Source organism: Choloepus didactylus, chromosome 1, assembly GCF_015220235.1.
Source record: "Choloepus didactylus isolate mChoDid1 chromosome 1, mChoDid1.pri, whole genome shotgun sequence".
In the NCBI taxonomy this organism is placed as follows: Eukaryota; Metazoa; Chordata; class Mammalia; order Pilosa; family Megalonychidae; genus Choloepus; species Choloepus didactylus.
The window spans coordinates 23,112,423-23,133,646 of NC_051307.1; the positions used below are offsets into that span (position 1 = coordinate 23,112,423).

The following is a 21,224-nucleotide window of genomic DNA, read 5'->3' on the forward strand; positions in this document are numbered from 1 at the left end:
TATGCCGTATGCCAGTGAGGAAAAGAATGAAATCTGTGATAGATATCTTTCCATGTAGCAATATATACATATCCAATACTAGGTATCAAAAATCTGGAGATGGTGATTTTTTAGGATTTGAAGAAACAATGATGGCATTTACCACAGAGACTTTTAAAAGATATAATTTTATTATAATGTGCACAGGGTATATTTCAAACCTATGGTAACATACATTTTGGAAGCAATTGTGACATTTGTATAATTTGTGTAAAACTTATAAATCAGGTGCCGTGCATTTATGTAACTGTCGCTCTAATGCTATTTTTCACAGCTCCCTAAGCTTTATACTCAAGAGAAAACCTCTATCATTTATAACTGAGATTTTTCTGTAATCTTTTCAATAAAATCAGTAATACCACTTAGAATATGAATTTCAAAATGTTCTTTTCCACATTCATTCAGTCAATAGGATTTTATCATTAATTCTCTCTTGCTTAAAAGGCTAATTTTAAGTTTTCTCGCATTCATAAGGCTTCCAGCTCTCCTACAGACTAAATTACATAAAACAAAATAGCCTTATTTACTATTTTAATACATCATATCCTGCCACTGGTGACAATAAACACTATTAGCTACTGTGGATTTCTGCAAACATATATAAGTATGTGGTACTTTCTGATATGAACAATGCTCTAATTGAGGCAAGCGTTAATTGTGGAATGATTTCCTGATGAAGCACTTGGCATGTAATAAATCACTTGTACAACAGAGATGTTCCACCAAAACAAACAGCAATTTTTATATCTATAGTCATTCAAAGTGCTAAAATCATATTAAAAGTTACTGAATGTTGGAGTTAGAGTAGTCAAACACCCACATTTTACAGATTTAGAGATTAAGTTCCAGAGTATCTGTGATGAAGGTCAAAGAGCTAGATGAGCACACATCTGCAACTAGTTACCTTGAATTTTAACCAGTTCTCTTTCTTCTATATTCCCAACACCATAAAAAAAAAATTAATATAGGTAAATGCGTATTGCATGTTGACCGTGTTAAAGATTAAGAGCAGATTATCCGACTTTGTCAATTACTAGCTGTGTGAGCTTGGCCAGAGTTTTTAAATTCTCTGTGCCCAATTACCTGATCTAAGAAATAGAGATATTAATAACAGCCAATCTAAACATGAGGATCAATTAACTTAAATTGGCAAAATATGCATTGGGATATTAAGCACTCAAAAAATAACAGGTGTTATTATTTCATAGTAAAACCCTAGAAAAATATGAGTTCAGATACAATGCCATTGGCAATTGGCTGCCTTCCCCTGCCTACTTCTCTTCAGTAGACCAAAGTTCTTAACAGAAATGGAACAAAAAGGAAGGCACAGCCTCATAGTGAACAGAAGGCAGCCACTGTTTAGGATACAGAGAAGTGGGAACAGAGACTGTGAGTTTCACCCTCTTACACACACACACACACTCTTACACACACAGAATTCTTCCAGACCAATCTCCATAGATCAAGTGGAGCAACAGAATGATTCCTGGATTTCAGGAATTGCTATTAGCTTGGAAATCACAGCCAGACACCTGACCAGGATCATCCCCACTGATATTAAGCCTGAATGGACAACCACAAACAAGCTTCATACTGCAGTTGGGTCTGGCTCGATTTGGCTGTCACTTCCAAAACCCCAGAATTTCCTGCTTCACATACTCCAACAGGTCATACCACTACCCTTAAAATACTGCAATTCTGCATTTTCACAATGGATTTTTTATGCATTATGGCAAAACATTACATATACTCTTTTACACTGCCATAAATCTCTTATCTAAAACTAACATGATAATATTATATTCATTAATTTAATGCCTTTGCTAATATTTCTTCTGTTCTTAAAATCTAGAAATCATTTGAGGATCCTAATTTGTATGGTCAGTATCTTTGCTGGTTTGGATATATTACGTTCTCCAAAACACCATTATCTTTGATGCAGTCTTGTGTGCGCAGGAAAGTATTAATGTTGATTGGGTTGCAGACTTTTGATTGGCTGTTTCTGTGGAGATGAGATCACTGAACTGTGGGTGAGATCTTTCATTAGATAATTTCCATGGAGGTATGGCCCTACCCATTCAGCGTGGGCCTTGATTAGTTTACTGGAGCACTATATAAGCTCAGACAGAAGGAGCGAGCTTTGCTACACCCAAGAGGGACACTTTGAAGAATGCACAGAAGCTGAGAGAGGAGCTGAAGCTTACAAAGACATTTTGGAGATGGCCTTTGAAAGCAGACTTTTGCTCCAGAGAAGCTAAGAGCGGACAAACACCCCAAGAGCAACTGAGAGTGACATTTTGGAGAGAAGCTGAAGCCCAGAGAGGAACGTCGTGGGAGAAAACCATTTTGAAATCAAAACTCCAGAGCAGACACCAGCCACTTGCTTTCCCAGCTCAGAGGTTTTCTGGATGCCATTGGCCATCCTCCAGTGAAGGTACCCAATTGCTGATGTGTTACCTTGGACACTTTCTGGCCCTAGGACTGTAAGTGTGTAACCAAATAAACCCCCTTTTATAAAAGCCAATCCATTTCTGGTGTTTTGCATCCTGGCAGCATTAGACAAACCAGAACAGTATCTCTTAAAAAATTCTCTGGAAAATTTTGAACTTTGTGTAAGAGCCTAGAAATAAAGAGATGGAGGTGGCAGATATGGAGAAGGATAAGCAAAATTTTGAGAAGCAGCTGCCTCTGCTGAGAGCCTAGGCAAGCAGAGGCTGCTCTCCTCTAGCAAGGGCCTCATATCTACTTCCAATCAGGACAGTTCAGGAGAATATGGGGGTTCAAGACTTTCAGGCTTATCCACCCAAATGTCCCCATCTCGGGTCTCATGGGTCCCAAGCTTTTTCTATTAGAACCCTGACTTTTGCATAACTGCAGGACTATGCATTTTCACATTTTCAGCACAGTCTGCTCTCTGGCTGCAGGAGAGAAAGGTGATTTTGATGGTGTAACTTGAATTAAGAGTTAGGAAAGAAATCTAATCCCTCATTTTCCTTTTTCAAGGCTTTTAAAGAAGGGAGTCGACACACTTCATCTTAAAAAGCTAGACAGTAAATATTTTAGGCTTGTGGTCTATACCACTTCTTTTGCAATTACTCAACTCTGCCTTATAGCATAAAAGCAGACACAAACAATACATAAATAACAATACATAAATAACAGTATTTTGTAATACTGTATATACAAAAGCATGTGGCCAGCCCAGCTTGTCAGCCCCTGCTCAACGATCAAAAGCCATCCAACTACACATTCTTTTTAATTACACTTTTCCTCTCACTGTTCAAGTGCCACTGTTGCTGCATAAACCTGCACTTCACCCCACACTGCCACTAGGTTGTTGTAATACAACTGCATGCCAGGGGCTATCGCCACCCCAATCAAAGGGGAGTTTATCATTTTCTCGTCAGTGAATGATCCCATAGTGAGGATCCTCTGGTATTCACTGTTTTAGACTCTGGCCCAGAAATCAGAGCCTGAGGAAAGGGCTGTGTGCATGCAGCCAGCCTTTTTGTTTTGTTTGTTTGGAATGGAAAGGGATGAGCGGCAGGTAAGCAATTTCAGGAAACAAGAGAGCGAAATGGAAAGAATGAAAGAGAAGGAGGGAAAGCCAGCCAATCCAAGCCTGTATTATCAAGCTGATATTTTTTTCTAGGGCCAATTAGGACTTGATTCTGCCAGGACCCTCTGAAAAGATATGTATAATGTGCTACAATATTGTCTCCCAAGTGATGGGAGAGGAACCATTTTCCACTGGCTCCCATCCTGGTTGGGAGCTGTCACATGGCTAACTGCCCTGTACTTCCTGGTTGCATTTGCAGGAGGATCCTTCTGCAGCTTCAGGGAGCCCAGGTTGGGAAGCATTCAAGACACCAGGCGCAGCTGAGGGGAAGTACTGACGGGTCACACCTGCCCTAAAGTGTTTAGTGCAGGAATCATCAGAGTAAATGTGAAGTGGGCAGCAGGAGGTATTCAACACAGGTATTCAGAATAATTCACCCATCTGAAGCTGTCTGAGTTGGTTTATAGACTGATCAGAACCTACAAGCAAAAACTAATATGGCAAAAAGACAAAATCCATGCTAAACTCAACAATTTAGCTGGAGGCAATTTATAACTGAACCCCACGTTGACTGCTTTAACAAGCCCTCTTTCCCTTAACTATGAGTATTCTTTTTCAATCCATTGTCTCAACTTTTGAAACCTTCTCATCCTGCTGCCTATCCCATGTCCCCACTGATCTCTGACTTCCCTTTATTGTTCTACATCACTCCATCACAGCCTCAAACCACACACTTCTCAATTCTCTGCTTCAGCATTGCACTCAACAACTGAGGAGATCTTACTGCTTCATTCTTTCAAAAACTTGGGTCTACTGCATGCCAATCCCCATTTTGAGTCTTCTATGGCATCAATATGAAATGTTTGGTTACAATTCAGTAGCCGCAGTCTCAACGATCCTTTTTACATTCCTTACCACCACTTTTAAAGTCCTCCATAATAATTTTCCCTTTATCCATGGACTACTCTATGCTAGTCATTCCCCTAATCCTTGCAACAGTGTTTCAAGTCAGGGATCGTTATCTCCATTTTAGACATGGCAAAGCTGAGGCTCAGAGACCATCAATTCCCTGAAGCAAACAAAGTAGGGACAAGGCTGAACCAGAATGGCAGAATTCAAATGTGGGTTTACCTGGCCCTCTGCTTCCCAAATCCCTTTGCAAGGTGTGTGCTTCCCATGCTTGGACATGGTGATGTTCTAGCAGGGCTTCCAACTCAAATGTTCTCAACAACCCACTACTGAGAGAGATGGCCTAGGTCCCAGCTTCCCAGCTAACACTGCATGAATAAACTAGTCTACCACCAACTGGGTACAGGTGTAGTAAGATGACTATTTCCTCACCTCACAGATGGCTTGAGAGCCATCTGGGGCAGGAAAGCTCTCTGGGCTAGTGCTTCCAGCAGTAAGCATCATCACCCATTGACCCTAGTGAGCTGTACTGTATAATTGTCTATAGAGGGAAAAGCCTGGGAAGCATGGCCTAGGACTTTAAAAAGAATCAAATGTCAGTAGTTCTGAGCACCAATTCTAATTTCCACTGAATCTCAATACTTCACAATTCAGAGATCAGTTAATAATAAACATGGTAAGTTAAGAATTTTTTAAAGGAGCACTGTAGAGTTAAAAATCCTTCCTGTAGGGAAGAAGGGAATCATCAAATTCTGCCCTTTATCATTGGCTAAAATCACTACCCTAATATTGGGACAAGTGACTTTCATCCTCTGCTTAAATAACTGTATTGTGAGAAAATAAATTAATTAAATAAATAAAAACAATTCCTATCTGAACCAGCTAGTTGATAAACTTTAAAGATTGGGGGTGAGGTGGGAGGCAAGACAGTAGCAAGATCTTTTAAAATTTCTTAATTTGTGGTCTCATGTGCCCCCTGCTGAGTAAATTTGTCTGCTTCCAATTCCAGAGTTTATCAAACTAGGGTTTAACATTAAGGATAGTCTGTTAATATTGATTCACATTAAATAATGAAATATCATCAGAATATGATTTTGCATTCATATAACATTTGGAATTTATTTATACTGAGGGTAGTGAAACACTACCTGTACTTGCCATTTGAGAATGGTTTTCAATTTTGTCTTTTGGCACCATCTGGTGGTAGAAATTTTTCTCAGTTTTCTTTTTTTCACTTCAGAGTCTTTTTAATTGCTGCTAAGTAAAATGTCGAAACCAAGAAAATCAGTTAACTTTAGTATTTATAGTCAAGTATTCATATATACGAAGCATACTTTAGGCACTTAAATAAATATTTGTTGAATGAATGAATGAGTTTTTTTTTTACAATGCCTACGAATTTTTAATTCGCTCTCAAATATGATGCATAAAAATGGTCCACGGTATTATCTCATCAGAGGCAGTTTTCTGTTTTCTTTTTGTTTGTTTGCTTTTTGATTTTTGCCTTAAGCTAACAGAGCTACAAGATTAAAAATAGTTGGCAAAGCATTTTTATTACTTTTAATAATGTAAATACATTTAAAAGTTGTATTATTAAAGAAGATTTTTTCATGATACAAAAATGTAGGATAAAATTTGATTAAAAATTAAATATGACTGAAAAGATATAAACCACTGCAAAGCCCTGACCTGAACTATTAAGAAGAACCCAGCTGCATATCATTTATTGTGGACGGTTGCCACCTTGTGGACAGAGAAAGAGATGCTAAAAGCTATGAATCTTTTAAGGTGGAAATTTGTTTATTGCTAGAAAATTCCTATTTCGCATTAAAATGAAATTTAATCATTGGACTCATCAATAACAAGTCTGAAAACATAATTACCTGCCGCACTGTTAGAGATCCTAAAATGCCAAGAGGTATTTGTTTAAAAATTACAGAGTCAGATTTATTTCTTATCTCCCAGTTTGACTCTGGATATGACATCTTGGGCAAGTCAATTAACCTCCTGGAGGCTCAATTCCAATCTGTCAAACAAGAGCGGTGGTTTAGACAAGGGATATTATTTTCAGTTCTGCAAGTGCAAAAGCTTGTTTCATAGTAATTTTAAGTCCAAATACAATTTAAGTGATTTTTCTGTCTTCAAGTATTTGTTATATTTCTGAGTATACAACCTGCTTAAATACATGTTTTCTATGTATTTTCCCATTATAACCAACTACAATATCCATTTTGCCAATATTACTTTAGACCAGATGCTCCCATTTCTAATTGGTAAATCCTCTGTATGAAAACATAAATAAATAACATTGAAATGGTTATGAAATATGCATATTAGTAGTTTCTGTTGACAGTGTTTATACTGAAACGATGCTAATAACTCATGTATATTACCATATTCCCTCACTCCATGACTATTTATTGAATATTTATAGGAGTATAGACTACTTGAGAATTATGATCATTATGTCTGTAATACACAATTAAATGAAGCAACCTAACAATTCTGGTGTAAATAAAAATTGGCACTTTAATATCTATTCCTTTTATTTTTAAAATGCATGAATTTTGTTCTTTCTCAGGGAGTCTCTCTGTTAATAGCAGACAGGAATGATTTGTAAAAGGGCAAACTTAATTGTGAAAACAGTTTTATCGTAAATGTTTTAACTTTTGTTAGCTTATTTCTACAACTTACAAAAATTGGTTAAAGTCTATAAATTAGAACAAATCAAGACTGATGTTTATATAAGCACATTTGCATCCTATAAAAAGAAAACTATGCTGGGTTGAAATACATCTACTGGTTTTTTCCTTTAGTTTTTTTTCTCCCCCCACTTTTGACGTAATATGCTGAGAAAGAAGTGGCAGAATGGCAGACTTTTGAATGCTAACAGGTTCAATGTTAGGAGTGCCTTGAGTTGTGTATTAAATAGCCATCTGTTTCTGAAACACAAGGACCAGACAGTAATGAAAAGAAATGGAATTTAAAAAAAAACAAACAGAAAACCAGAAATATGGTAGGGTTTAGGACAGCATAGGATCTTTTGGGGACACATTCAAATCAAGTAGCAAAGTTTTGTAAGGATGGGAGTGTGAAATTTAACCTGTATTAGCTGCCACTTTTACTGATGCCGTGTGCAAATTTTACTCCTTTGTCTTGTTTCTACATTAAAATATTTTTCAATACACAATACTGTTCAGAAATATAATATGTGGTATATGTATATATTTGCTTAATACCACAAATGCCTGAAGAATGCCAATCTTACTTAAAAAAATAAGTGGATTAAATGTACTTCTGAGCATGGATAGAGTCTTTCAACTTAATAATTGGCAACTCCTACATCCATGTCTCTGTTGAAGAAATTAAAAAAGAATCATTTCCCAGAACTACAGGTGCACAACAGATTGGAGTCATTATGCAAAAGAACAGAAATCTGGAGAGAAACCCAGTGAATAAAAAAGCCATGTTCCTGGCCACACTTTTGCCTTTAATTCTATTTTTTTTTTCCAGCTGTTTGGATATACAACATGAAATATGCAAAACTTATTAAGGATTTGAAGTATCTCATTCAATATTAGAAATTTATGCCTTGAATTAAACAAACTTCCAATAAGAATAGATTTGAGGTAGACATGGACTAAAGGCCAAACTTGTATTAATATATTTTAAAAGCTAAAATTTATGTAGGAGAGTTGACAAACTGGAATGCATTTCATGACTTTTTTGAAAGTTACACATTTTCTGCCCATCTTCTGAATTTCCCTTTGTGTTCCAATTCAGAGAAATCATACTGACCCTCACTGGTTTTGTAAGTCTCTCAGCTTCTGGGCCACCTCTAGTTTCCGAAATCTCTATCACAAGGTAAGATGAGGCTCCAACTGCTGGTCACCACAGATTGTTTTCAGAGCTCTCTCCTAAACAAGAGGCTAGAAAATCTGTGGATGGCTTTGCCATCAGGCTTTTGTGATTCCATTCTATGATTCCATATCTTGTTAAGTCTAGAGTGACTTCCCTCAAATATTCTCCCATGTCTAACCTTCCAGCTAGAAAGAAAGAACAAATGAAATAAAACACACCATAAAAACAGATTAAGGAACTACTGTAACACAAATGAGAGGGCCACATAAGAGTGTGTATGTCAATATTAAATTAGAAGGAGAAATAGAATATGTGAAAGGAGATAGCAGAAACACAGTATCAAAACGTCAATCAGATGATGGGAAAGTGGAACAGCAAAGACCAGAGTGAAGCTGAGAAAAGACCAGAGATGCCCAAAACTGCTATTCAAATATACCTAATTTCTGGGTTGATCATAGCATTCACCTTCGACAGTGACCTCGGAAAACCAAAATTGCATTTAAGAAAGCCTCGTTCCTTATTACTCAGCCCTTTCAAAAGTAAAACATTTTGCTTCCCTGTGCCATTCTTTCTCATTTGACCTTTCCTAAAAAGTGGAAAGTAAAGTTTGTTTGTTTCTAGTAGGCAATCTAGAACTCTGAGAGAAAAGAGGAAGTCGGAAAAAGAAAAGGAAAAGTTGGATGCAGGAAGGGTTGGACGATTAAGGGGGACGCTTCTGACTGGGACAGAACTGGGAAGGAGTGAGGAAAAGGCCAAGATGAAACTTGGTGAAAAGCGAGGGGCAAAGGGGAGGAGGTCCGCGGGGCAGGAGACCCGTAGGACGAGGAAGTGGGAGTGCGCGAGCGTGAGGCACACGGGCTGCCCCGGGACTCGGGCGGCGGTTCTCACCATTGTCCCTGTGGCTTTCCGCCCGAGAAGGCATTGTGGAACATTTCCTTCCTCTCGTGTCACTGAGCCACTCCCTCTTTTTCGAGGGAAGAGCTGCTCGGCTTTTTCTTAGGGGCCCGGAGGTGGGACGGCTCGCCTTTTCTCGCTTTCGTAACACACGGATGCAGCCATTTCCTTCCGTGGTGGGAAGAGGAGGGAGGGGTCGGGGAAGGAAGCGGGCTTCCTAATTTCCCCACTGTCCACTTTCTAGCCCCAGCGATCGCCGCCCGCCCCTAACTGGGAAATTGGGGTCCTTCAAGTTTCTACCAGTCTGGCCTACGTCCGGTGGCTGCTGAAAGATGGAAGAGCCGAGACTGGGAGGGAGCTGGTAACTCCCGAATGAAGAAGAGAAAGCGCAATTCCCTCCTTAGGCTCTAGGGAAATAAATCGCGTTTCTTATCACCTATTCCGGAAATGTGGATCAGGATCCCTACAGAGAAGTCTCCAGGGCTGGGGAGGGGGAATTGCAAACGCATTTTAAAATCGAGAGCGTGGAAAGCGTCCCCTGGCCCCCCAACCAGAAAAGTTTTCTAGGGGAGGCGCGCGGCCAACCACAGCTTCCCTGAGAAAAGCTGGGGGGAGGAGAGAGCACGCTGCAGCAAGCGGACTCCTGGCAAACCAGGGGGACGGGGAGGTGGGGTGTCGTATTCTTCCAGAACGGGCAGCCCTGGCTCAGCTCCTAGATAAGGAAGGAGGAGGAGGTGGTGGGGAGCGCCGAGACAGCAAGCCGGACAGGAAAATCTTGAGAAGGGGCTCAGTTCTCCACCCCGCCTCTCCCTCCTGGGAACTGCAGCCGAGCTGCGCCTGGACACCAGAGGGACGGCGGGGAGGGAGGGTGGTCCGGGAAGCCAGCGGGGAGGGAAGCGGGGGGTGGGGGGGGAGGGAGAACAGCGAGCCGTGGATGCCAAAACCTCCCCGAGGCAGCCCCAGCCGTGCAAAGTGCTAGTCCCTTTTGCGTCTTCCGCCCCCAGATTGACGAGTGGGTGGCGCGGAGCCAGGGCCGAGGCTGCCCCCTCCCCCTCCGGCCCGCGGCGCTGAGCGCGGTTTAGCACCCACTGTGAGCTCAGGGGGCGGCGTCTTCGGGATGGAGAGACAGCCAAGAGGGAGGAGGAAAGGGGGGGAGGAAACGGGTTCTCGTTACTATAAAAGGGCAGCTCGGGCTGCCAGCTTTTTGCACTCGCTGGAAAGCGGCTCTGAGCTCGGGAAAGTTGTAGAGCCCTGCGCAGAGCCAGCAGCACAGCGGCCAAGGCGGAGGCCGGAGAGGGGCGGCGGGCACCGATCCTCGCATTGTCCCCTGTCCCGGAGGCGCTCTAGGGCGTCTCTTGCCCCGCAGCAGCCACCCCGCCAGCGCCCGCCGCACGGTGCTGCGCTGGAAGAAAAACTTCCCGCGCTTCGGCAGAGTCGCTGCACCTACTCCCAAGTGACTTGGGAAGTCCCGGCCGCAGCCAGCTCCCCGCGCACTTTCAAAGAAAAATAGTAACTGTTAACTTTAACAATCCAGAGAGAGGTCAGGAAGACTCTACGCTCCGGACCCGAACAATAGCCCGCTCTCTCGGTGCGCTGCTGCACACGGTGAATCCCAGAGCTCGGGCGCAGCGAGTGGCCCCCGCAGGGACTCGAAGGCGCGCGCCGGACGGCGACATGGGGAACACGAAGCCGGCGAGGCGGCCCCGGAGCTCACAGCCCGCACCCTCACTGTTGCTGCTCGCGGCCGTCGCGGCACTGCTGACTGTGCCCGGTGCGGCGGAGGAAGAGGAGCTGGTGCTGCCCGCGCTGGAGCGCCCCCTGGAACCCGGGACCACGCACCTCTACCTGTATGCCTTCGGCCGGCGTCTGCACCTGGAGCTGCAGCACGACCTCGATTTCCTGGCTCCCGGCTTCACGCTGCAGACCGTGGGGCGGAGACCCGAGCCGGAGGCGCTGCTCCCGGACTCCTTCGACGACTTGGCGCAGTGCTTCTACACCGGCACCGTGAACGGCGATCCTGACTCGGCTGCCGCCTTCACCCTCTGCCGGGGCATACGCGGCGCCTTCTACCTGAAGAAAGAAGTGTACTTCATGGAGCCCGCGACCGCCGCCGACACCGCGCGCCTCGCCCCCGACGCTGTCGGGGAGGAGCTGCCGCCGCAGCAGCAGTTCCATCTCCTGAAGCGGAGGCAGTGGGGCAGCGGCGCCAAGTGCGGGGTCGAGGACGACGAAACCCTGCCTCCTAGAGGCGAGGGGTCTGAGGACGGGGACACGCGGGCGCAGGGGTCGCAGCGAGGCCGTGCGCCGCAGAGCGCTGATCAGCCAACAGGTATCGGACCCTGTCTCTCCATTCACCTCCTCCGCACTTTCTCTGTCCCTGGCGGCTGGGGCTTAAGGAGGAGTGGAGGAATGTGGGTTTGAGGTTTTGGGGTTGGTGAACTCAGAATGAGTTAAACTTAATTCGCGTGCCCAAATAAGTGAATGATAAGAGAAGACAGACACATCAACGATTTTTTGCAGACGAAGGCGAAACTTTCGACCTCGTCGGAGAGGTCGTAACCCGACTCCTTCCACCTTAGTCCGTTGTGAGCGAGGGGACATCTTTCCAACCTTGTTAATTTCTCTCTAAGGATTGTGAGTGGTGCTCTTTGGCCGGGTTGCAGTTTTGCGCTGAATTTTTGTAACCACTGCCGCGGCGCTCACCCTGCGCTTACAGGAGGGCGGACATGGAGAAGGCAGAGGAGCGATGCTGTTCCGCCCTCTTCTGTTCCCCTCCCCCGCTTAAGAGGGTGACCCCGACCCACCAGCTGGAGGCGGCCGGGCCCCTCTGCAGAACCTGCTTGGGAGGTCTTTGCTCAGCTTGCCCCGCCCCTCCGCGCCTCCCACCCAGCCTCCAGTTTGCGCTCCCTCTCGCGGCCATAGTTCTGCTCTCAAGCGCTACTAAATGTTGATCTTTCCCAAATCCTTCCTGCTGTGCCTTTTCCTGACGGTTGCGTACGGTGCTCACTGTCCAGTTCTTTTCATTCGATCTCTTTGGCGTCCTCCTTTTTCTTGATCTTTCGCACGTGCCTTGTTTTCGAATTGGCCCCTTGACCCTTCATGTCTCCTTGAAGCAGTTATTTGGTCACAGTCCAGCTCAGCACTTCTCTGGGGGCCATAATCAACTATGGCCCGACCCGGGAACAGATTTTCCTGGGGCAGTGGGAGTGGGGCAATAGGCTGTTGGACAAAGTGGGTGGCCCTGTGTGCCCGAACTTGGCAGGAGCGCACACCCCGGGGACCCCTGGAATGAGAAAGCAAAGCACAGCCAGGCTACAGATTCCATCAGGCCCGGCCCCTTGGCAGCGGCCCCAACCCTGCCCTGGGCTTTCCACGTGGAGCTGATGATCTCATTCAGGATTTGATTCCTGGCCTGTGAAAGAGTGACTCAGGGTCTCTGCCGGCAGTCCTTGCTCCAAGTTTTTTTTACTACAGCTCGGTAGGATGTTCAGGTTGCAGGATTTCAACGAGGACAAAGAAATCCTGCTCACACACACACACACAAATAAATAACCTGACCACTCAGAGGAGCACATGGCCTTTTTAAAGTAAAGGAGAAAACTTGAAAAATAACATTTCCAATGAAAAGGAGATGCAAATAGTTCTCTTAATGTTGTTCTAGGTGTATTTCTGTTTTCTTTATTTGCTTTGAGTGGTTAGACTTTCCTTATATGCTCTCTGAAAGTAACTGTTATTGAATGGACTGCCCATGAGCAAACTATCTTCCTTATTTCCTTACAGGAACTAGACGCCTAAGAAAGAAGCGATTTGTGTCCAGCCCCCGCTATGTGGAAACCATGCTTGTGGCAGACCAGTCCATGGCAGACTTCCACGGCAGTGGTCTGAAGCACTACCTTCTCACCCTGTTTTCGGTGGCATCCAGGTTGTATAAACACCCCAGTATTCGGAATTCGGTTAGTCTGGTGGTGGTGAAGATTCTGGTCATCTATGAGGATCAGAAGGGGCCAGAAGTGACCTCCAATGCTGCCCTCACCCTGCGGAACTTCTGCAACTGGCAAAAGCAGCATAATCCACCCAGCGATCGGGATGCGGAGCACTATGATACAGCAATTCTTTTCACCAGACAGGTGAGAAGACAAACGATATCAATTATGATATTGCCCACTTTGGGGTCTGTTATGTAGCAAACAAATGTATATAAGGCATTGTTTTTTGGCCACTGCTTTATAATTTTAAAATCTTAAGTTTCACAGTTCTATTTTAAAAGCATTAGGAAAAATCAAATCATTAAATTATATCTGCACAAGTCACATGAAGTCCTCCTAATAGGACAGCTGAACAATAACGAACATAGATGCTTCAAAACATATGTGAAGATACATATATCCTGCCAAAAAGTGAGGTCCTAAGATACATGCTCTTTCCCAATTAATAGGGATGTACCTTTGTTCCTTGTAGGACCTGTGTGGGGCCCAGACATGTGATACTCTGGGAATGGCTGATGTTGGAACTGTGTGTGATCCCAGCAGAAGCTGCTCAGTCATAGAAGATGACGGTTTACAAGCAGCCTTCACCACAGCCCATGAATTAGGTAAGTCTGAGTTAGAGTAAGAACAAAACCCAAATCGTTAATTCAAACTCATAAACAAATACATTAATTTAAGAGGGAGAGTCTGCATGTAATCAACTTGCAAGTTTGAGTGCCAAGTCTTCTTAGAAACCATAGAAAATATTTTTTCCCACAATTTCAAAAAAAAAGAAAGGTATCTTTTTATTAGAACAAAAAAATAAGATAGCAGCTATGGACATTTGAAAATTTGCATGCTCGTTTATATCCTGTGAAGAGTAGACATTGTCTTCAAAAATAAATATCTTCTGCTAGGGATATCACTTTAAGAAAGATGAATCCTGTTGGGTAAAGTTGCTACAGATGACCTAAATTTTAACATGGGTTTTGGGTTGCTTCTCAGGTCACGTGTTTAACATGCCACATGATGATGCAAAGCAGTGTGCCGGCATTAACGGCATGAGCCGAGATTCCCACCTGATGGCATCTATGCTGTCCAATCTGGATCGCAGCCAGCCTTGGTCTCCCTGCAGTGCCTACATGATTACATCCTTTCTGGATAACGGGCATGGTAAGACGCTCATGTCACTCTTTCTAGCTGACATCTCAGCTTTCACATGTAAGGTTCTCGTTAAATAAGCTTTTTTTTTTCTCTTTCAAAATCAATGTTCACTGTCAAGATCATTAATTCCCAATAAAAAATAATGTTTCTAGCTGAGTAGCTCCCCAAGTAGATTAATTAGAAGTTTTAACAGAACCATTATCTCCTGCCATCATAAGTACAGAAAGACCCCCATTGAGGGTACTATTTTAATAATAATATAAATTTTTTTTGCATTTTCCCCAAAAACTCTACAGTTTTCAAATCGCTGTGGTGTATGTGATCGCATAGGGTAAATTTCTCTGAAACCTTGATTGCCCTCTGCAGACTTTCATTAATTATTGTTAATTGTTGGTTGGCATTTTCTTTGCAGGTGAATGTTTGATGGACAAGCCCCAGAGCCCCATGCAGCTTCCCTCCGATCTCCCCGGGACCTTGTATGATGCCAACCGGCAGTGCCAGTTTACGTTTGGGGAGGAATCCAAACACTGCCCTGACGCAGCCAGCACATGCATGATTCTGTGGTGCACCGGCACCTCGGGCGGGCAGCTGGTGTGCCAGACCAAACACTTTCCTTGGGCAGACGGCACCAGCTGCGGAGAAGGGAAATGGTGTGTTGGTGGGAAGTGCGTGAATAAGACCGACGGGAAGCATTTCGATGTGAGTCTTGCTACTGATACGTACACATACTCCTTTGAAACTTGAAACTGAAAAGGACACAGTGATGCTAAAATAGTAGATATCAAGTTCAGCAGCCCCTTCTCAGGTTTCTAGGGCTGCTGTAACAAAGCACGACGAACAGGGTGGCTTAGAACAGCAGAAATTTGTCCTCTCACAGTTCTGGAATGCTGGAAGTCTGAATCAGGGCTGTGCTTCCTCTGAAGTCTGTAGGATTCTAGTGGTAGCTTGACGGCAATCCCGGGCTTAACGCAATCTCTTCCTCCATCTCATGGCTATTTACTCTCTCAGTCATCTGTGTCCCAATTTCCTCTCCTTATAAAGATACCAGTCATATTAGATTAGGACCTACCCTAGGCCAGATTGGCCTCATTTAACTAATACCATCTCCAAAGATCCTGTTTCCAAACAGGATCACATTCACAAGGCTGGGGTAAGGGCTTGAACATACATTGTGGGGAAGCAAAATTCAATCCTACCCCATCTGTGTCCTCTGGAGGGAATGTGAGATAGTAATTTTGTAACTGATTCTTTGCCCTGTAGTTTTTTTTTTATTCCCTAAATTGTCTCTGTAGAGGAGTTCTAATGCTGATGATTTGTGTCTCCATTTAGACCCCCGTTCATGGAAGTTGGGGGCCATGGGGACCCTGGGGAGATTGTTCGAGGACATGTGGTGGAGGAGTTCAATATACAATGAGGGAATGTGACAACCCAGTCCCAAAGAATGGAGGAAAGTACTGTGAAGGCAAGCGTGTTCGCTACCGGTCATGTAACATTGAGGACTGTCCAGATAATAATGGTGAGTAGAAATGGGCTTTAACTCTGAGAACTGGGCTGAAAAAGATGTGCCTGCAAACAGGCAGTTAAAAGTTGGAAATGATGACATCATCATGTTATTCTCTTTCTAGGAAAAACCTTTAGAGAGGAACAGTGCGAGGCACACAATGACTTTTCAAAAGCTTCCTTTGGGACTGGGCCGGCGGTGGAGTGGACCCCTAAGTATGCTGGTGTTTCGCCAAAGGACAGGTGCAAGCTCATCTGTCAAGCCAAAGGCATTGGCTACTTCTTTGTTTTGCAGCCCAAGGTAGTTAACTTTTAACTTATTTTCTGCCTAAGAACCAAGGCCTTGGCTTGCTACCATTTTCACGCAACCTTTGACACACTTTCTTAAATTTGTACATTGACACATTGAATTTCAAATTAGACCTGCTTTTCTTCTGTGTGCTTTGGCAAGTGACTGCAGTGAGCTTGGTGGTGTTTTCAGTTATGAAAGAAGTTTGAATCCAGCACTTATATTCTTGCAACTGCTTATCATTCCTCTTTGAAAAATGAAGTGCTTTTCTGTATAACTAGGTTTCACATAGAACTCAGGGTTAGAGAAATTATATATTAACACAGCAGCCAGTGCTTTTGGAAAATAGTTTAGGTATAGTCCAAAGTATTTGTTTCTGGATGACTAGCAGTAGCAGGTGCAAACCAACTTCCTCAAATGGAAGAGTGAGCCTTGATGATTCTTACGTTTCAGGACCTTGAACTAGTAGAAGCATCCTTTCTTTTGCTTTTTATCAGGGTGAGGGATTAAGTCTGGCTCTGAGGTAGGAAACAGAATTTAATTTGGGTGAGATAATCATGTTTTTAGCACTGGAATCTATGAAAATTTTCCCAAGTTGCAAAGTCAGTATTCAACAAGTGATTTATTGAACACCTACTATACCTCCAGTTATTTAGGCGCTGAGGATACAGCAGTAAACAAATTGACCAAAAGCTCTGCTTTTCATTGACCTTAGCTAGAGGGGAGAGGAGGTCAATAAACAAATAATCAAAAACCTAGGAGTACAATGGAAAAAAGTTGGGGAGCTGGCAAACATGTGCCACGTATCAGGAGCACCATTTTAATTCAAGTGGTCAGGAAAGCAGAGACCTAATGTCAGTGAGGAAAGCTTTCATAAGCATCATAGTATCATCTCTTTCCCTTGTTAATGCTTGACACTAGATACATGTTGTCTTCCTAAGGTTGTCGATGGAACTCCATGCAGTCCCGATTCCACCTCTGTCTGTGTGCAAGGACAGTGTGTGAAAGCCGGTTGTGATCGCATCATAGACTCCAAAAAGAAGTTTGATAAATGTGGTATTTGTGGAGGAAATGGATCTACTTGCAAGAAAATATCGGGATCGGTTACTAGTGCAAAGTAAGTTTAAGTTGTGTATGCTCAAAGTTCTGATAAAAAAAATCGTAAATAAAGGATTAACATGTCTTTAAACTAAGTAATGTAATCAGCTAGTGAACGAGAGTTTATATAAACATATCTCGATTTTTTTTTTTTTTTTTTTTTGCCTGCAGACCAGGATATCACGATATTGTCACAATTCCAACTGGAGCCACCAACATTGAAGTGAAACAACGGAATCAGAGGGGATCCAGAAATAACGGGAGCTTTCTTGCCATCCGAGCTGCCGATGGCACATATATCCTTAACGGCGACTTCACTCTGTCCACTTTAGAGCAAGACATTACATACAAAGGGAGCGTCTTGAGGTACAGTGGCTCCTCAGCAGCGCTGGAAAGAATTCGCAGCTTCAGCCCCCTCAAAGAGCCCTTGACCATCCAGGTCCTTACCGTGGGCAATGCCCTTCGCCCTAAAATTAAATACACCTATTTCGTGAAGAAGAAGAAGGAATCTTTCAATGCCATCCCTACGTTCTCAGAATGGGTCATTGAAGAGTGGGGTGAGTGTTCCAAGTCCTGTGGATCGGGCTGGCAGAGAAGATTGGTAGAATGCCGAGACATTAACGGGCAGCCTGCTTCGGAGTGCGCAAAAGAAGTGAAGCCAGCCAGCACCCGACCTTGTGCAGAGGTGCCTTGTCCCCACTGGCAGCTGGGGGAGTGGTCGCCATGTTCTAAGACTTGTGGGAAGGGGTACAAAAAGAGAACCTTGAAGTGTCTGTCCCATGAAGGGGGGGTGTTGTCCCAAGAGAGCTGTGATCCTTTAAAGAAGCCTAAACATTACATAGATTTTTGCACGCTGGCAGAATGCAGTTAAGCAGTGTCAGTTGTGAGGGAGAGGTGTAAAGTGGAGAAGGGTTGATGCAATGAAATCAAGAAGGCTGGGGATATCGAGTGTACCTTGCAACAGGTGCATCAGTGAGATGGGAGGATGGAAGTAAGTAGATAAGGAGTTAGGGCATCGGACTACCCTGCCAGTTACAAATTCAATAGGAGGATTAGGAAAAGATGATAATGCTCCAGGGCATTATTATTATTTCTTGTATCTATTAGAAGTTTAAAAAAATATACAGAAGCAACTGCTAACTCCAGTTTCCTGGTACTGATTAAATCCTTGGTATCACGGGGAGACGAAAAGCAGAAGAGAAGATCTTCAATTTAAGACCTGGCTTACTGTAGCTCACTAGTGATGGAGAAGTGGAGGACAAATAGGATCTTGGGCCTGCATTATTTATGCCTGCTATGGTTTCCAAGAATATTTATACCATCTGATTTCTCAAGAGTTCAGAGTTCCAGCCAGAAAAGAAGTGCTCAGCAATGTGAAATGACTCAAGTAGCTCCATCTTTATTTTGTTTTGTATCATCTTAGCCTTTATTTGTGTAATAATTTTTGGTGACAAAATTAATTTTGTAAAATTGCAACAAGGCTCCAAACACAAGCAGCAGCAGTGTATCTGTTGCTGGGAAAGCCTAGAGGAAAACTAATGAGCTTGGTGCCTCCTCCCTTTCTTTCCTTCCTCTGTAGGCCTACTTTAGGAATATGGATGTGAAGAAATAATTTATATCTTGAAAGATCACACCCAAAGAGTATAACGCCAGAACAAGAACAGAGCATGCAGACGTGAGGTCTCACGTGTCTGAGATCACCTGTCTCGTCATGGGGAGGCTGCTGAGGGGTAGCAGGCCCATCCCCAGCAGCTGTTTGAACATTCTTGGTGGATGTCTGTCCAGCTCTTATACTCTGAGAGCAAACATGATATTTCCCATATGTATATAGTAAAATATGTTACTATAAATTATATGTACTTTATAAGTACTGTTTTGTGTATTCCTTCTAAGAAGGACTATAGTTGTAATAAATGCCTATAATAACATATTTATTTTTATATTTTCCTTTCTAATGATAAAACCTTTAAGTTATATAACATTTGTAAAATATCATATAAAAATAGAGTATTTATACAATATATATTACTAGAAATAATAAAAACACTTTTTGAACTTGTGTGTCTTTTTTTTTTTTAAGTGGGAATTAATTCCTGGGATGGAAATCTGAGACACAAATACTGTATTAGAAGTCTGAAGTTTGTCTCAAATTCCTTGGAAAAAGGATTTTGTTCTAATGAAATGTATTCCATTTATCCTCAGTTTATGGGATTTCTAAGAAGAAAGGAACCTATGATATCTTTGTGGTAGACTTGTTACTAAAGTATCTAATAAAATATAACAGTGGTTGGCAGACTTTTTCTGTAAAGAGCCAAATAGTAAATATTTTCAGCTTTTTGGGCCTTACAGTCAAGTCACTGACACAACTACACAGCTTTGCTGCTGTAACATAAAAGCAGCCACAGATAGTATGTAAACCAAGGGCATGGCTGTGTTCTGATAAAACCTTATTTACAGAAATAGGCAGTAGGCCAGATTTGTTTTGTGGGCTCAGTTTGCCAACCCCTGATGCATACTGTAAATTAAATGAACATGTTTGGGTTTCTGGATGCCTTTTGAATTTGTTTCTCTTGCTCAATTATATCATGTAAGTAAAATTATGTGAAAGTATTTAAGCTGTTGAGTAGGAAATGATTCCTCATAAATTACATTATGGGATAGACACGCAGGGTGAGCCAAACCCTCCAAATGTTCTTGCTCATGGAGACTATTATAAATATTTTGGGAAAACCCCAGAACAACCAGGCCACTCTAGGTAGCTTTTCATAAATCACTATATTTTAAATACTAAATGGCACATCAATGACTTTAAAAGTTCACTCTACTTCCAAAGTAACTAACTACATTCCTCTCAGGAAATAGTTTATTGACTAGAAGGCTACTGGATTATGTGGTCAACCACAGACATTTCCAACTATATATTTTTCATTCTTTTCACCCTACTTAGAACAGTTTTCCTATGTAGTTCTATATAACATGCTGATTTCAGATCCAGATTAAAAATCTAATTTTCCCTCAGAATTAATCAAAGTGTTCTTTCCCTGAGCAATTGAACATAAGATTCTAAGGTCAGGTACACAGTCGGAGAAAGTGGGAGCACTGGGAAATCATGTTAGTCTTGTATTAGACAAGTGTTACCCTAGCTACCGGGCCACAGAATGAAAGATAAAAGTGAAGTTTTTCAACTCTGTGGAAACTATCCTTGGTCCCATAGAACTCATTTAAACATAGAATTTAGCCATGAAATTCAGTGGCTTAATGTGCCCCTTTCCCTAACAGCCTCCAACATGATAATTTATTTGCTTGCATTACTATGGTATAAAACTCCATAGTAAGTAGCATGGGGGAAACAAACACAAAAAATGCTCTTGCCCTCAATCACTATACAACCTATTTGGGAAAATGAAATAAATGTAACTAAATTGATAATTGATTCTATAAAGAAGACAACTTTGGACCTTGCCTAATTCTCAGATGATTTTTTTTTAAGAAGCTTAGTTTAATGATACAGTAATCAACAAGGCTGACATTCAGGATATGAATAAATAAAATCAGTCAATTTATTCTATTTGATATTTATTCTATCAAAGATTTTCTAATGTCCTCCGTTCTCAGTCCAAGGAGATGCCAAAGAATATTTTGATATTGCCACATTATTTTTCAGAACTCTGTTGGTGAGATTTTTTTTTTCCTTTATCAATATGCTGAGCCATTTAAGATCCTCTGTATTTTAGCAGCAGTGGGTTGTTCAAAACATACAGCTGGTTCTTTGAGCTTGAACAAGCACCTGTTTTAAAGGAGGAGGGTTTTTCTGACCTCTGATTGTGGGTATAAAAACAATGAGCTTGGAGTGATGTTGAGAACTATTTCAAATACTAATTTGAGAAGTAGTCAATGCACAGTTTCTTTCTCTAGCTTTTCAATAACCACCAACCAAGCATGATTT

At 42.5% G+C, this 21,224-nt stretch overlaps 1 protein-coding gene and 1 long non-coding RNA gene across 2 annotated transcripts in view; one reads left to right on the forward strand and one right to left on the reverse strand.

Annotated features, from left to right (window-relative positions):
- Positions 1-9,602, reverse strand: part of LOC119527047 — a 37,106-nt gene extending 27,504 nt beyond the window's left edge. Inside the window, exons 1-3 of the long non-coding RNA XR_005215306.1 lie at positions 9,257-9,602; positions 6,391-6,533; positions 5,656-5,764 (exon numbers count right to left, since the gene is read on the reverse strand). This is a non-coding gene — a long non-coding RNA (uncharacterized LOC119527047). The remainder of the gene's footprint in view (positions 1-5,655; positions 5,765-6,390; positions 6,534-9,256) is intronic.
- A 1,020-nt stretch (positions 9,603-10,622) lies between these two features.
- ADAMTS1 (ADAM metallopeptidase with thrombospondin type 1 motif 1) lies at positions 10,623-19,305 on the forward strand. Its single transcript, XM_037832962.1, has 9 exons — positions 10,623-11,591; positions 13,043-13,389; positions 13,721-13,853; positions 14,233-14,400; positions 14,804-15,090; positions 15,721-15,907; positions 16,017-16,192; positions 17,122-17,297; positions 17,450-19,305. Exons 1-9 carry the CDS (start codon positions 10,937-10,939, stop codon positions 18,147-18,149), a joined length of 2,829 nt encoding a protein of 942 aa, XP_037688890.1. The 5' UTR covers positions 10,623-10,936; the 3' UTR covers positions 18,150-19,305.
- Positions 19,306-21,224: the final 1,919 nt, after the last annotated feature.

Excerpts from the sequence above, each read along its gene's own strand:
- ADAMTS1 (XM_037832962.1), top strand. The coding sequence starts at position 10,937 with ATGGGGAACACGAAGCCGGCGAGGCGGCCCCGGAGCTCACAGCCCGCA. Across the intron at positions 11,592-13,042 it reads GAGCGCTGATCAGCCAACAG|GAACTAGACGCCTAAGAAAG; the intron begins GTATCGGACCCT and ends ATTTCCTTACAG. Across the intron at positions 13,390-13,720 it reads CAATTCTTTTCACCAGACAG|GACCTGTGTGGGGCCCAGAC; the intron begins GTGAGAAGACAA and ends TGTTCCTTGTAG.